General features: G+C 42.4%; 1 protein-coding gene across 1 annotated transcript in view; it reads left to right on the forward strand.

Moving 5' to 3' along the window:
* The window catches only part of LOC110523508 (neural proliferation differentiation and control protein 1), a 40,183-nt gene extending 29,029 nt beyond the window's left edge, over positions 1-11,154 (forward strand). The window contains exons 3-9 of the mRNA XM_021602260.3: positions 7,737-7,829; positions 7,965-8,171; positions 9,247-9,313; positions 9,687-9,771; positions 10,183-10,262; positions 10,397-10,496; positions 10,692-11,154. Of these exons, the coding sequence (XP_021457935.1) occupies positions 7,737-7,829; positions 7,965-8,171; positions 9,247-9,313; positions 9,687-9,771; positions 10,183-10,262; positions 10,397-10,496; positions 10,692-10,772 (713 nt within the window). The 3' untranslated portion in view covers positions 10,773-11,154. The remainder of the gene's footprint in view (positions 1-7,736; positions 7,830-7,964; positions 8,172-9,246; positions 9,314-9,686; positions 9,772-10,182; positions 10,263-10,396; positions 10,497-10,691) is intronic.
* Positions 11,155-12,783: the final 1,629 nt, after the last annotated feature.

Below are 12,783 nucleotides of genomic sequence, written 5' to 3' on the forward strand. Positions count from 1 at the left end.
AAAAGGAGAGCGAGAACTTTGTGGAGGGAGTTTATCAACCTAGGAGCATCTAATTCGCAGAACTTCTGACACAAAGCAGAAGCGATGTGTGTGAAGTGTGTACTGTGAAGGCTAGGTCGTTGTGGTGGTGTGGTATGAGTGCTACAGACCACTGGGCTAGGTTACATAAACCTGTGAGGGCTGGCTAGAACAAACTGACCCTGTGGGGAGCCTACCTTGTGGTCAGAGACTGCTGGCTATGTCTGAAATACTACCCTATTTCCTATATCGTGCACAGGTTAGTGTTTTTTGTCATGAATCTTGTTCTGGAAGCAGCTCTGCAGAGTGGTCACTAGCTGGCACAACCACAAAATTATACATTCAGAATTTTTTTACCTTACCCTCACCTGAACCCTAAACTTAACCACACTGGTAAGCCTAATGCCTAACCCTAACCTTAAATTAAGACCACTTTTTCATGAATCTTTAAAATATAGCCAATTTGGACTTTTTTTTTTTGACTGGCCTATCTAACGGGAAATCGCTCAGTTCTGCATCCAGGATAACCTGTATATAGCACACTGTTTTTGACCAGGGCCCATATGGTGCCATTTGGGATGCAGCCCCTATGTACAGGATGAGGTGTACATCAATGGAGATGTGCTCCTAATCAGAGCAACCTGGACACGTCACCATCCAAAGCCTTACCTTTTATGTTCCTTTTATGTGCTAAACATATTTGTGCTTATTTTTTTGCATGATCTTATCTCCATAGGCTGTGTCTATTGAGGAAGATTATGGATGTTTTTTCCAGTACACATGTAGACAGAGGCTGTTGTCCATGGAGAGATGAACCCATCCAGACACAGCAGGACCAGGGAGAGGCTTATGTGACCCAGTGGAGCCGAAACGGATACATTATTAAATCTAGCAACTCGGATGTTATAGATTATGTATGAGAGAGCAACAGGATGCACATCAGTATACACCACAGGAGGTTGGTGGCACCTTAATTGGGAAGGACGGGCTTGTGATAATGTCTGGAGGGGAATAGGTGGAATGGTATCAAATACATCAATCACATGGTTTGATGCCATTCCATTGGCTCCGTTCCAGTCATTAAGAGCCGTTCTCCCCTCAGAAGCCTCCACTGGTATACACAAAATAAGCAAATACACTCTCCACAGCAACATGTAATACACACATTTACAAATTGACACAAACGCAAACACACTCGCATACATGAGCATACACTCTCTTGTTTTCTCTTTCACACGTGCACGCACACACACACACACTAATACACAGATATTTGAGTGTAGGTGCCATGCTTTGTAGGTAAAGTTGTCATGGGTAGGTTCCACAGGAGTCTGGTGAGGGGAGGACGGCTTATAATAATGGCTGGAATGGAGTGAATGGAATGGTATTAAGCACTTGAAACTGTGTTTGATACCATTCAATTAACTCTGTTCCGGCCATTACTATAAGCCACCCTCCCCAATTAAGGTGCCACCAGCCACCGGTGGTAGGTACAATATGTATCTTCTCAGAATGGGAAGAGTAGTACTGTTATTCACTGGTTTTACAGTGGCCGCCATGAGGAGCAGAGGCGAGAGGGTAGGTCAATTACAATAGCTAAGTCAGTACAGTTAGTGAACAGTACTCTTTGTGTGTGTAAGACAAGCCTGTGTTTGACATCAAGGCATACACTTCCATAGGTAAACACTGGAGCTATGGGCCCTGTCTGGTAATAAGGCTGGCAACCAGTCAGGAGAAGTGGATATGTATACACACCGTATGTACTGAGGGCAGAGCTCTACTCAGAAACAGGGACGTGTGGTCATCAACAGCAGGTAAAGCTGTGGTCAAACTGACCCCTCCATAGTCAGACATAGAGGCTAATAATAGATCAGGAGCTGGACATGGGGAACAGGGAGACCCTCTAGAGATGGGGTGCGGGGAGGGATGATGCATAAGGGGCTAAGCAAAGCTAATGAAGCTCTCTAATGGAGCCTAATGACAGCTGTTGACAATCCATTAGGAATCAGGGATGTCATTCAATGCCATGCTATTGGTTGATTCAGTGTGGAGCTCTGACTATGTTAGTCCTGATGGGAAATGGGTTGAGGTGTCGTTGAGGGGTAGTGATGTTCATTTAAAAATAGTGCAGTCCTTTATTTCAATATTCTGTTTAACATGGTGACTACTAGGGTTGATGGAATTTGATAGACACCTGTACAAGGGACAATACTCTTGGGAGTTTGGTGTTCAGGAATTATTCACTTGAAAATGTGTTTTATGTAGCTACGATGAGTGTCACCATGGAGAGAAAAATGGGTTGTTGCAATGTTGAGGATGGAATAGTTAACCAAGACATGTTATGGATGTTGACCAAGTACCTCTGACCCAAATATAGGCTTGGGTCAACAAGCTTTACCATGTGTGGTCAAGAAGAAGCTATAGCTGCTAACATTCCGGTGAAAATGATTGCCCATCTAACCTAGTGCACTGTATGGAGGTAGCCTAGTGGTTAGAGCATTGAGCCAGTTGGTTGCTAGAAAGAAAGGTTGCTAGATTGAATCCCCAGCTGACAAGGTAGAAATCTGTCATTCTGCCCCTGAACAAGGGAGTTAACCCACTGTTCCTAGGTCGTCATTGTAAATAAGAATTTGTTCTTAACTGACTTGCCTTAAAAATAAATATGGAAGAGGTCCAATTGAAAATACTCACCGGCACATTGTTCTCATAGCCACAAGAGGGCAGCAGTAGACCCTAAGAATGAACCCCTGAGAAATTCCCCACCCCCTGAGAAATATTAGTCAGGAAACCACATTTCCGTCCAGTTTTTATGTGAGAAGTCATATCGTATATAAAAAAAAAAGTAATGACAGCTGTGACGGAAACAGGCAGTTTCGGTGTCATTTTATAAGTTTAGACAGAATTTGTTAGTTCGAAATTGGATCTTTTTGTTTCTGTAAAATTAATTATGCAGGAAATGGCGGTGGAAATGCCTTTATGCTCAAATACTGATATAATAACCATCATATCGAAGTAAATTTGGAGTCACGCGATGATATGGGGTGTGATCCTACCACTACGACTCGGGAATCCATGCAGTTTATTAGGCTACAAATGAAATAAATTATGATGCACTTCACAGCGTGGTGAAAGAGCACTATGATTCGCTTGATGCTGCTTTCCAATAAATCTCGAGGGTCTTATTCCGCTGACATGGTGATCGATGCTTGACTGCCATTTGACAACAAAAAAAATTTCTTGCTCTTATCCATAATAATCTCATTGTGTAGACTAGCACAGCCTACCCACACTGTATCTGTGAGCTGTTGGCTAGAGCGCAGGTGCCAGGACCAGAGTAGGCACATTTGACATTTAATGGTAAAATATTGCTCTTTTTTTTTTAATACCGACCCTAAAATATTTGCATGAAAATCTGTCTCCAATTGGATGGAAACCTAGCTAGTGAGACTAATATCTTTTTGTACTATTGCAAGCTATGTATTGATGAAATAATGCATACTGATTGGTTATGTGTGGGTCTGAATTCAACTATTCAGTCAGGTATTATACTCATTCAATCTGGTAAACAATTAGAAAAAAAGTGTCAATAAGTTTAATTTACATATCCATTAGATACTTTTATTCACCTTCAAGACCCATTCCTTCAGTTCACAAACAAGAGCAGGGCAGCCCCTTTGACTGTAAATACAAATGACAAATTTGGTCGTTGTGATGGGAAATGATAGGTAACTGAATGTGTTGTACTGATGTATAACTAAGGCCCAGCCAGGGTGGGAAAAGGGTGGATAGAGATGATAGGAATAAAAGAGTCTGACTGTTTAGTGTTTGTTTTCATAAACTTACATCCCTCTTCTTCTATTTCTATGATATCATGGCAGTCCGCAAACAAACGTTTAAGGTGCATGCCGCCACCTACTGTGCTGGAGTGTGCAATCAATCATGGTCTGCCTAGTTCTGTACTACTAACCCCCCACCTTTTTCTCCATTTTGTCCACACTAATCGCTGTCATTTCCAACCCAGCACGTTGTCAAGTCCTCTCTTACCCACGCTCAAGGCTAGTGCACCTTACATCCCTCTTGGCACCTCTTGGGTTATGGTTAATTATCAACCTGGTGCCAAAACCTCCTCTCTGATGCATGGAGAGGTGTATGCTTAGTCAGTGTGTGAGGGTTTACTGACACACACACACACCAATTTCCCCGTTCTTATTTTCTCTATCTACTACACACTCCCACTCAAACAAACATATATAAATACATACCCTTATGCTCCCTTTTTTGTGGTTCATGCTCACTGATTCTTCTATGTACCCTCTCACTCAAGTACTCATGCCGACACAAAATCTCAGGAATGTTCTCTTTTTCTTTCAAATGTTGAAATTTTCCTCAAATGTTGTTTAAGTTAGCTAACAAAGTAGGGTATAAAGTGCCAGGTACACTGGCACACTTGGAGCACTCCACCACCTGCAAAGTACAGATGGCATGACCCACCCCCACTGACACCTGCTGTGGATCACACTAAATGGGATAGAATGGGGTGAGAAAGTAACAAAGCACAGACTGAAAGTGCCGTCACATCATATCACGCACATTACCACCGCCAGATGGCCACCCTTCTGTAGAGGACAACACCTTAATCATTAATAACATGGCGCTCACGTTAATACAAACACAATGAGACATTACTAAGCATTTTCAAAGAAGTGGCTTAGTTGGTGATATGGCTCATGATGTCTCACTATAGTAATTAAATATTGAATCTGAATCATATTTAGCTTATCACGTAAACAGTGTAGAATTACCTGGTCTTTTAGAGTAACCTTGGGGAGGGAGAGATTATCACCATTAGCACTCAGCTGAGTGAGATTTAGGGACTTGTGTGTGAGAGGGAGCAGGGCCGAGACAGAGGGGCGGGGTGATTGCACAAGCCCCCTGCGGTGCTTCAACCCCTGGCCACACACACACTATGTATACCGGTAACCAGGGAGAACTGTGCCCTAGTCCTGGAATGTGGCCTACTGTCTGGCCAAAAGAGCTGTTAAACAACACCCTGGCTTTGTCTCTCTTTCACTGTTGCCCAAACAAACAACACACCGGCACACTCTCTATCACACACACACAAACACATTTATACACACGCGCACACACACACTCACTGGCTCTCTGGCTCTCTCATGGGTTGCTTCATGCACTTGCAGTCACACAACAGGATGTCCTGTTTCTTCTAATGCTTGCTCACACGCGCCCACACTCTGTTCTGTCATATGGTTACCACCTTAAATTACATTTTTGGGAAAAAAGGCAAACTCCCCTCCATCATTCATTGAATCAGGTGACATTCATCACAAAACCCACTGATATTGCCAACTACTTTAATGATTTTTTTCATCTGCAAGATTAGCAAATTTAGGCATGAAATGCCAGCAACAAACACTACTAAATAGGTAAACACTAACTGACCAAATTATGAAAGACAAGCATTGTAACTTTGAATTCCGAAAAGTGAGTGTGGAAGAGGTGAAAATATATTTTTGTTTATCAACAATGACAAGCCACCTGGGTGACAACTTGGATGGAACATTTCTGAGGATAATAGCAGACGATATTGCCACTCCTATTTGCCATATCTTCATTCTAAGCCTACAAGAAAGTGTGTGCCCTCAGGCCTGGAGTGAAGCAAAAGTCATTCCGCTAACCAAGAATAGTAAAGCCCCCTTTACTAGCTCAAATAGCAGACCGATCATCCTGTTACCAACCCTTAGTAAACTTTTGGAAATAATTCTGTTGAACCAGATTCAATGTTATTTTACAGTAAACAAATTGACAAAAGACTTTCAGCACGCTTCTAGGGAAAGGCATTCAACATACATGGCACTTTTTTAAAAATTTTTTCTTTTTTTCCCACCTTTATTTAACTAGGTAGGCTAGTTGAGAACAAGTTATCATTTGCAACTGCGACCTGGCCAAGATAAAGCATAGCAGTGTGAACAGACAACACAAAGTTACACATGGAGTAAGTAAACAATTAACAAGTCAGTAACACAGTAGAAAAAAAAAATAGAAAAAAAAAGGGGAGTCTATATACATTGTGTGCAAAAGGCATGAGGAGGTAGGCGAATAATTACAATTTTGCAGGTTAATAACACTGGAGTGATAAATGATCAGATGGTCATGTACAGGTAGAGATATTGGTGTGCAAAAGAGCAGAAGAGTAAATAAATAAAAACAGTATGGGGATGAGGTAGGTAAAAATGGGTGGGCTATTTACCGATAGACTATGTACAGCTGCAGCGATCGGTTAACTGCTCAGATAGCAGATGTTTGAAGTTGGTGAGGGAGATAAAAGTCTCCAACTTCAGCGATTTTTGAAATTCGTTCCAGTCACAGACAGCAGAGAACTGGAACGAAAGGCGGCCGAATGAGGTGTTGGCTTTAGGGATGATCAGTGAGATACACCTGCTGGAGCGCGTGCTACGGATGGGTGTTGCCATCGTGACCAGTGAACTGAGATAAGGCGGAGCTTTACCTAGCATGGACTTGTAGATGACCTGGAGCCAGTGGGTCTGGCGACGAATATGTAGCGAGGGCCAGCCGACAAGAGCATACAAGTTGCAGTGGTGGGTGGTATAAGGTGCTTTAGTGACAAAACGGATGGCACTGTGATAAACTGCATCCAGTTTGCTGAGTAGAGTGTTGGAAGCAATTTTGTAGATGACATCGCCGAAGTTGAGGATCGGTAGGATAGTCAGTTTTACTAGGGTAAGTTTGGCGGCGTGAGTGAAGGAGGCTTTGTTGCGGAATAGAAAGCCGATTCTTGATTTGATTTTCGATTGGAGATGTTTGATATGAGTCTGGAAGGAGAGTTTGCAGTCTAGCCAGACACCTAGGTACTTATAGATGTCCACATATTCAAGGTCGGAACCATCCAGGGTGGTGATGCTGGTCAGGCGTGCGGGTGCAGGCAGCGAACGGTTGAAAAGCATGCATTTGGTTTTACTAGCATTTAAGAGCAGTTGGAGGCCACGGAAGGAGTGTTGTATGGCATTGAAGCTCGTTTGGAGGTTAGATAGCACAGTGTCCAAGGACGGGCTGGAAGTATATAGAATGGTGTCGTCTGCGTAGAGGTGGATCAGGGAATCGCCCCTGCAGCAAGAGCAACATCATTGATACACACAAATGACTGATTGGCTGAGAGAAATTGATGATAAAAGATTGTGTGAGCTGTTTTGTTAGACTTCATTGTGGCTTTTGACATTATCGATCATAGTCTGCTGCTGGAAAAACTTGTGTGTTTTGGCCTTACATCCCCTGCTATATTGTAGATAGAGGTACCTGTCTAACAGAACACAGAGGGTGTTCTTTAATTGAAGCCTCTCCAACATAATCCAGGTAGAATAATTAATTCCCCAGGGCAGCTGTCTAGGCCCTTTACTTTTTTTCTATTTTTACCAATGACATACCACTGAAAGCCAGTGTGTCTATGTATGCGGATGACTCAACACTATACACTTCAGCTACTAAAGCGAGTGACAAAGAGCGGCAGTTAGTTTCAGAATGGGTTGCAAGAAATAAGTTAGTCCTAATTATTTCAAAAATGTAGTATTGTATTTGGGACAAATCCTTCACTAAACTCTAAATCTCAACTTAATCTTAATCTGAACAAAGGCATGATGTGCATATGGACTCATTCTTAAATCTGCCAATGTCTTTCTCCTCAGGTCAAGTGACAGCCTTCTCTGATCTAGATGAAGAGATTGACTTCCTTCACTCAGTCATTGCCAAACAGGAAGTGTCAGAGGTCAAACAATCAAGTGAGCCTATGAATTTTATTACATTTCAGTTACTTTTCCATAGATGTGTGTCGCTATATATAAAACGTTATCTACACCACAATAATAACAATGTCTGTCTCTCTCTTCTGCTCTCTTATTCTCTCTCTCTCCCAGACACCCCCTCCAAGGCAGTTCCTATGACTCAGACAAAGTTTCCCAGACAGAGAGGCAAGGCCCAACCTTCTGCGGAGCAGCCCACTACCGCCCACCCCTCTACCCGGACCCCGCAGCCTGCCACTGGGGCTCTGGAGAGGGTGGGACCGGGGGGACCTGGAGGCCCCATAGCCATCCCATACCCCTCCAAGGACAGTCTCCTTGTCAGTAAGTGTCTTTATTAGTTGAAAGTAGTGACACGTTTATGGCGTAAGACCAGGCCAGCTCTACTAAGTGCGCTTAGGGTTGTTGTCCTGTTGGAAGGTGAACCTTTGCCCCAGTCTGAGGTCCTGAGTGCTCTGGAGCAGGTTTTCATCAAAAATCTCTCTGTACTTTGCACCCTTTCATCTTTCCCTCAATCCTGACTAGTCTCCCATTCCCTGCTGCTGAAAAACATCCCCACACCATGATGCAGCCTAGGAATGGTATTGGCTAGGTGATAAGTGGTGCCGGGTTTTCTCCAGACGTGACGCTTGGTATTCAGTCCAAAGAGTTCAATCTTGGTTTCATTAGACCAGAGAATCTTGTTTCTCATGGTCTGAGAGTCCTTTAGGTGCCTTTTGGCAAACTCCAAAAGGAGATGTCATGGGGCTGACATGTGCCGTCACTGAGGAGTGGCTTCCGTCTGGCCACTAAAGGCCTGATTGGTGGAGTGCTGCAGAGATGGTTGTCCTTCTGGAAGGTTCTCCCATCTCCACAGAGGAACTCTGGAGCTTTGTCAGAGTGACCATCGGGTTCTGGGTCACCTTCCTGACCAAGGCCCTTCTACCCCGATTGCTCAGTTTGGCCGGACGGACAGCTCTAGGAAGAGTCTTGGTGGTTCGAAACTTCTTCCATTTAAGAATGATGGAGGCCACTGTGTTCTTGGGGATCTTCAATGCTGCAGAAATGTTTTGATACCCTTCCCCAGATCTGTGTCTCGACACAATCCTGTCTCGGAGCTCAACGGACAATTCCTTCCACCTCATGGCTTGGTTTTTGCTCTGACATGCACTGTCAACTGTGGGACCTTATATAGACAGGTGTGTGCCTTTCCAAATCATGTCCAATCAATTGAATTTACCACGGCTGTAACATTACAAAATGAGGAAAAAGTGAAGGGGTCTGAATACTTTCCGAAGGGAATAGATTTGAAAGTGGTTAGATTTCATCTGCAGTCACACACAATTTCATAATTTCTCCTCCTTTTATGGGTATCTTGTCTTCACTCTATCCTCTTCTCTGTTTGTTTTGACCTCTGCAGTTATGATCTCTGTGTGTATCATCTTTGGCACTGTGGCCCTGATCTTGGCTACAGTTTGCTGGGTAAGGTAAGACATCAGACAGTAACAATATCAATATGTTATTATTTAATTTGACAACTTAGATGTGCTAGACTCCCTTCTATTGTTTTACTGTCAAGTGTTTTTGTTAGAGCATGTTAAATAATTTTCCAACACATTTTATAAAGGATCAATTTAAGCACTGCACTGTAATGATGCATCCCAAATGGCACCCTACTGCCTATGGTGCACTTTGGACCAGGATCCATAAAGCTTTGGTCAAAGTTGTGCACTATATAGGGAATATCGCGCTATTGGGAAGTGTCCAAAATGCAGATTTAATTTTTATTTTATTTTACCTACTGTTCCTGCTCCAGTTTCCCTAGTCTCTAATGGCTCAGAATAATGTTGCCCCCTACAGGTTGCAGAAGGAATCACGTCTGGCCCAGAAGGTAGATTACCCTGCATTTGGAAGCAATGGAAATGGAACAGCCAACAGGACTTCAGTAAGTGCATTGTTCCGCATGGGGCACAATACATCCACCTCAGCTAAATACGTTAGGTGTCTTTTCCAAATTACCCAGATTAGACCCTGTTCTCTTTGGTTCTCTGTTGTTTCCACAATCAAGTGGGGAGGCTGATGACATCAGAGTAAACCCATCAGACCAGCTCCTTGAATGGCCAACTCTTGAAGTTTGCAATTGTGTCCCAAAACAAAGTTTTGCTCAAAACATGTGTGTAAATAAGGGACTAGACTATTTTTTTGTATGATTAATTTCCTTCTGTCAATGTGATTTGACCACAGGATGTCTGTGACGTAAGCATCTGATTTTCAGGCTTTGCCTCTTCTTTGCTTTTCCTCCCCGCTGAGGGTGGTTTTCATGGGTCTCTCCTCTCCTTCTCCCTTTTCTCCTCAGTCGGGGGATAAGAAGTTGGCCCAGAGTGCTCAGATGTACCACTACCAGCATCAGAAACAGCAGATGCTCTCCATGGAAAAGTGAGTTCTACTCCTCCTCTTGCCCTTTTCGGTCTCGCGTCCTTTCTCTCTCCCTACCTGTCCGACAATTCAGTTTCATTCAAATATGAATACACACACACATATTCATCTTGGTGCATTCTGTTGTTTTTCAGACATAAATCGGAGACGAAAGTCACTGACTCAGAAGTCACAACAGATGAGGAAGAAGTGGGCGGAGACTTCACTGTGTACGAGTGCCCTGGCCTTGCACCGGTGGGTGTGCTAGGACACACACACACATGCACTCACACTCAGACATGCACACACACACACACACACACACACACACACTTGGTGCACAAACACATAATATATTCTTACAAATTCTGTCCTTGTTTACACACAATATTCATATTGCTGATGACTGTATTTGTTTGGCTTTTAACAACAGTTTTTATTTCATTGCAGACTGGAGAGATGGAAGTGAAAAATCCTTTGTTTGACGACTCTACCCTATACTACCAAGGGAATCCCAAGGGAATTCCATAGGCTTTAATGCATGCTGGAACACGCAGACACCACACACACAGAAACATACACCCAATTAAAACATAATACAAACCTACACACACACACGCAATTTCTTTACTCTGGAAAAGATCACCTTAATTCTCCAATCAGGTTGCTCTCTCAAAACTGGACAGGCTTCTACAGATGTTGGATCTTAATTTGATGCATGTTGTTGCAGAAGGAAAATGATCTGCAGCAGGAGGAATTGAATGTCTATTTAATATTGATAATCAATACCAGGGGGCAGCTTGAAGCAGTGTTTTGTAGGCTATACAATCATTTAGACTGTAGGTCCACTGACTAATTGTTGTATTATATGTTCAAGGCAAACAATAAGCAAAATAAATTGGTGGTTATCACAGAGCCTGTGTGGTCCAGTGGGTACAGCCGCTGACAACGGTAAACATATGCTAGAGTAGGCATGGGTTTGAATCTGGTCCACTAATGTCCTTTGAGAAACTAGTACATTTCTAGTTAATCTCTGTGGGCTGTACATTTACTCTTACTCAAGTAATTTCTGGAGGAAGTAACTTATTTTTTACTCCATTACATTTGACCCAATTACTTTAGTTACATAGATTTTTAATATAATATTGTCGCTGTCGGATGACATTTTTTACATGACTCGATACGTCTGTATGAACGTTTCACAACCACTTGACCAATGAAATGTATTCAAAATAGGTTGTCATCAAAACTCTTTAGTCCGTTGTCTCTCAAAGTTGTCCATCAAAGCCAGTTTTATCTCCACCACGGCTCTAAGGGAAGCGCACGTCTTCATATTTTTGTTCTTGGGTTCTTAGCCAGACTCGATCAGAGGTAAGTTGCACTTTAATTACCTTCTGCCTTTGTAATATTATATATTTCTGAAGTAAGATAAATCATTTCTAATTCATTTCTATATTTATAATATATTAATATATTAGCTAACTAGCTAGCATTGGCTGACCCAGACTGTGACAGAAAAAGTTTAATCTCATGTTTTTAGCTCCCCATATGACCTCTGGTAGACATTCCTGCAGTCAGCACACCCCCTCAACTTGAGACATCTGTGGCATTGTGTTGTGTGACACAACTGCACATTTTAGTGGCCTTTTATTGTCCCCAGCACAAGGTGCACCTGTGTAATGATCATGCTGTTGAATCAGCTTGTTGGTAAAGACACACCTGTCAGGTGGATGGATTATTATCACTAACAGGGATGTAAATACATTTGTGGAAGAAAATGTAGATTAAGACTTTTTTTGTCTGTCTGGAAAATGTCTGGGATCTTTTATTTCAGCTCATGAAACATGAGACCAACAGTTTACATGTTGCGTTCATATTTTTGCTCAGTATAGCTATCACATTAGGTCGCCATTACAAGACAAGCTGTCTAAACTAGATGCAGCGTCAACGATGTAGCTAGCTAACATTAGCAAGATCAACAGGTCAGTCCACCGCAGCATCCTCCCACACATTTTTCTCCCTGTTTGTGTGTGTGTCATTCTGTTTTTATGAAAATGCCTATAAGCACCTCTTTCATACAGTCAGTGTATCATCTCAGTAAGCTTTTTGTGCCCTATAGAAATCATATAGATTGTCTTTTTATTTAAAGCTTGTAGCGGCAGAACCGAGGCGATAGGAGAATGAGCCAGCCAAGAGAAGAAAATACTCTTGAAAGTGGAAAGGACAGGTTCGGAAGGGATGGAGTATAAATACTGTTTTGTCTAGAAGGGATAAAGCTTTTGTCAAAAATATACATTTTTCATAACAGGTTAGGAGGAATAAGTTAAGGTTAGTAAAAGTGTTAGGAATAGCTAAAAGGCAACAACAACAAAAATAGACTTTTGACATAAATTTAATTCCATGGTAAAATGTGTCTGATTTGCAGACTAGCAACACGATTGGATAATGACATTTCGGTATTGATTGTTTTGCTGTTGTAACACCTGTCCATTCTGAGTGGGAAATTGAACATCACACTTGGTGTAAATATTTTTGTATGCAT

This window comes from Oncorhynchus mykiss, chromosome 5 (genome assembly GCF_057628025.1).
Source record: "Oncorhynchus mykiss isolate SJ-2025 chromosome 5, ASM5762802v1, whole genome shotgun sequence".
NCBI classification, from domain to species: domain Eukaryota; kingdom Metazoa; phylum Chordata; class Actinopteri; order Salmoniformes; family Salmonidae; genus Oncorhynchus; species Oncorhynchus mykiss.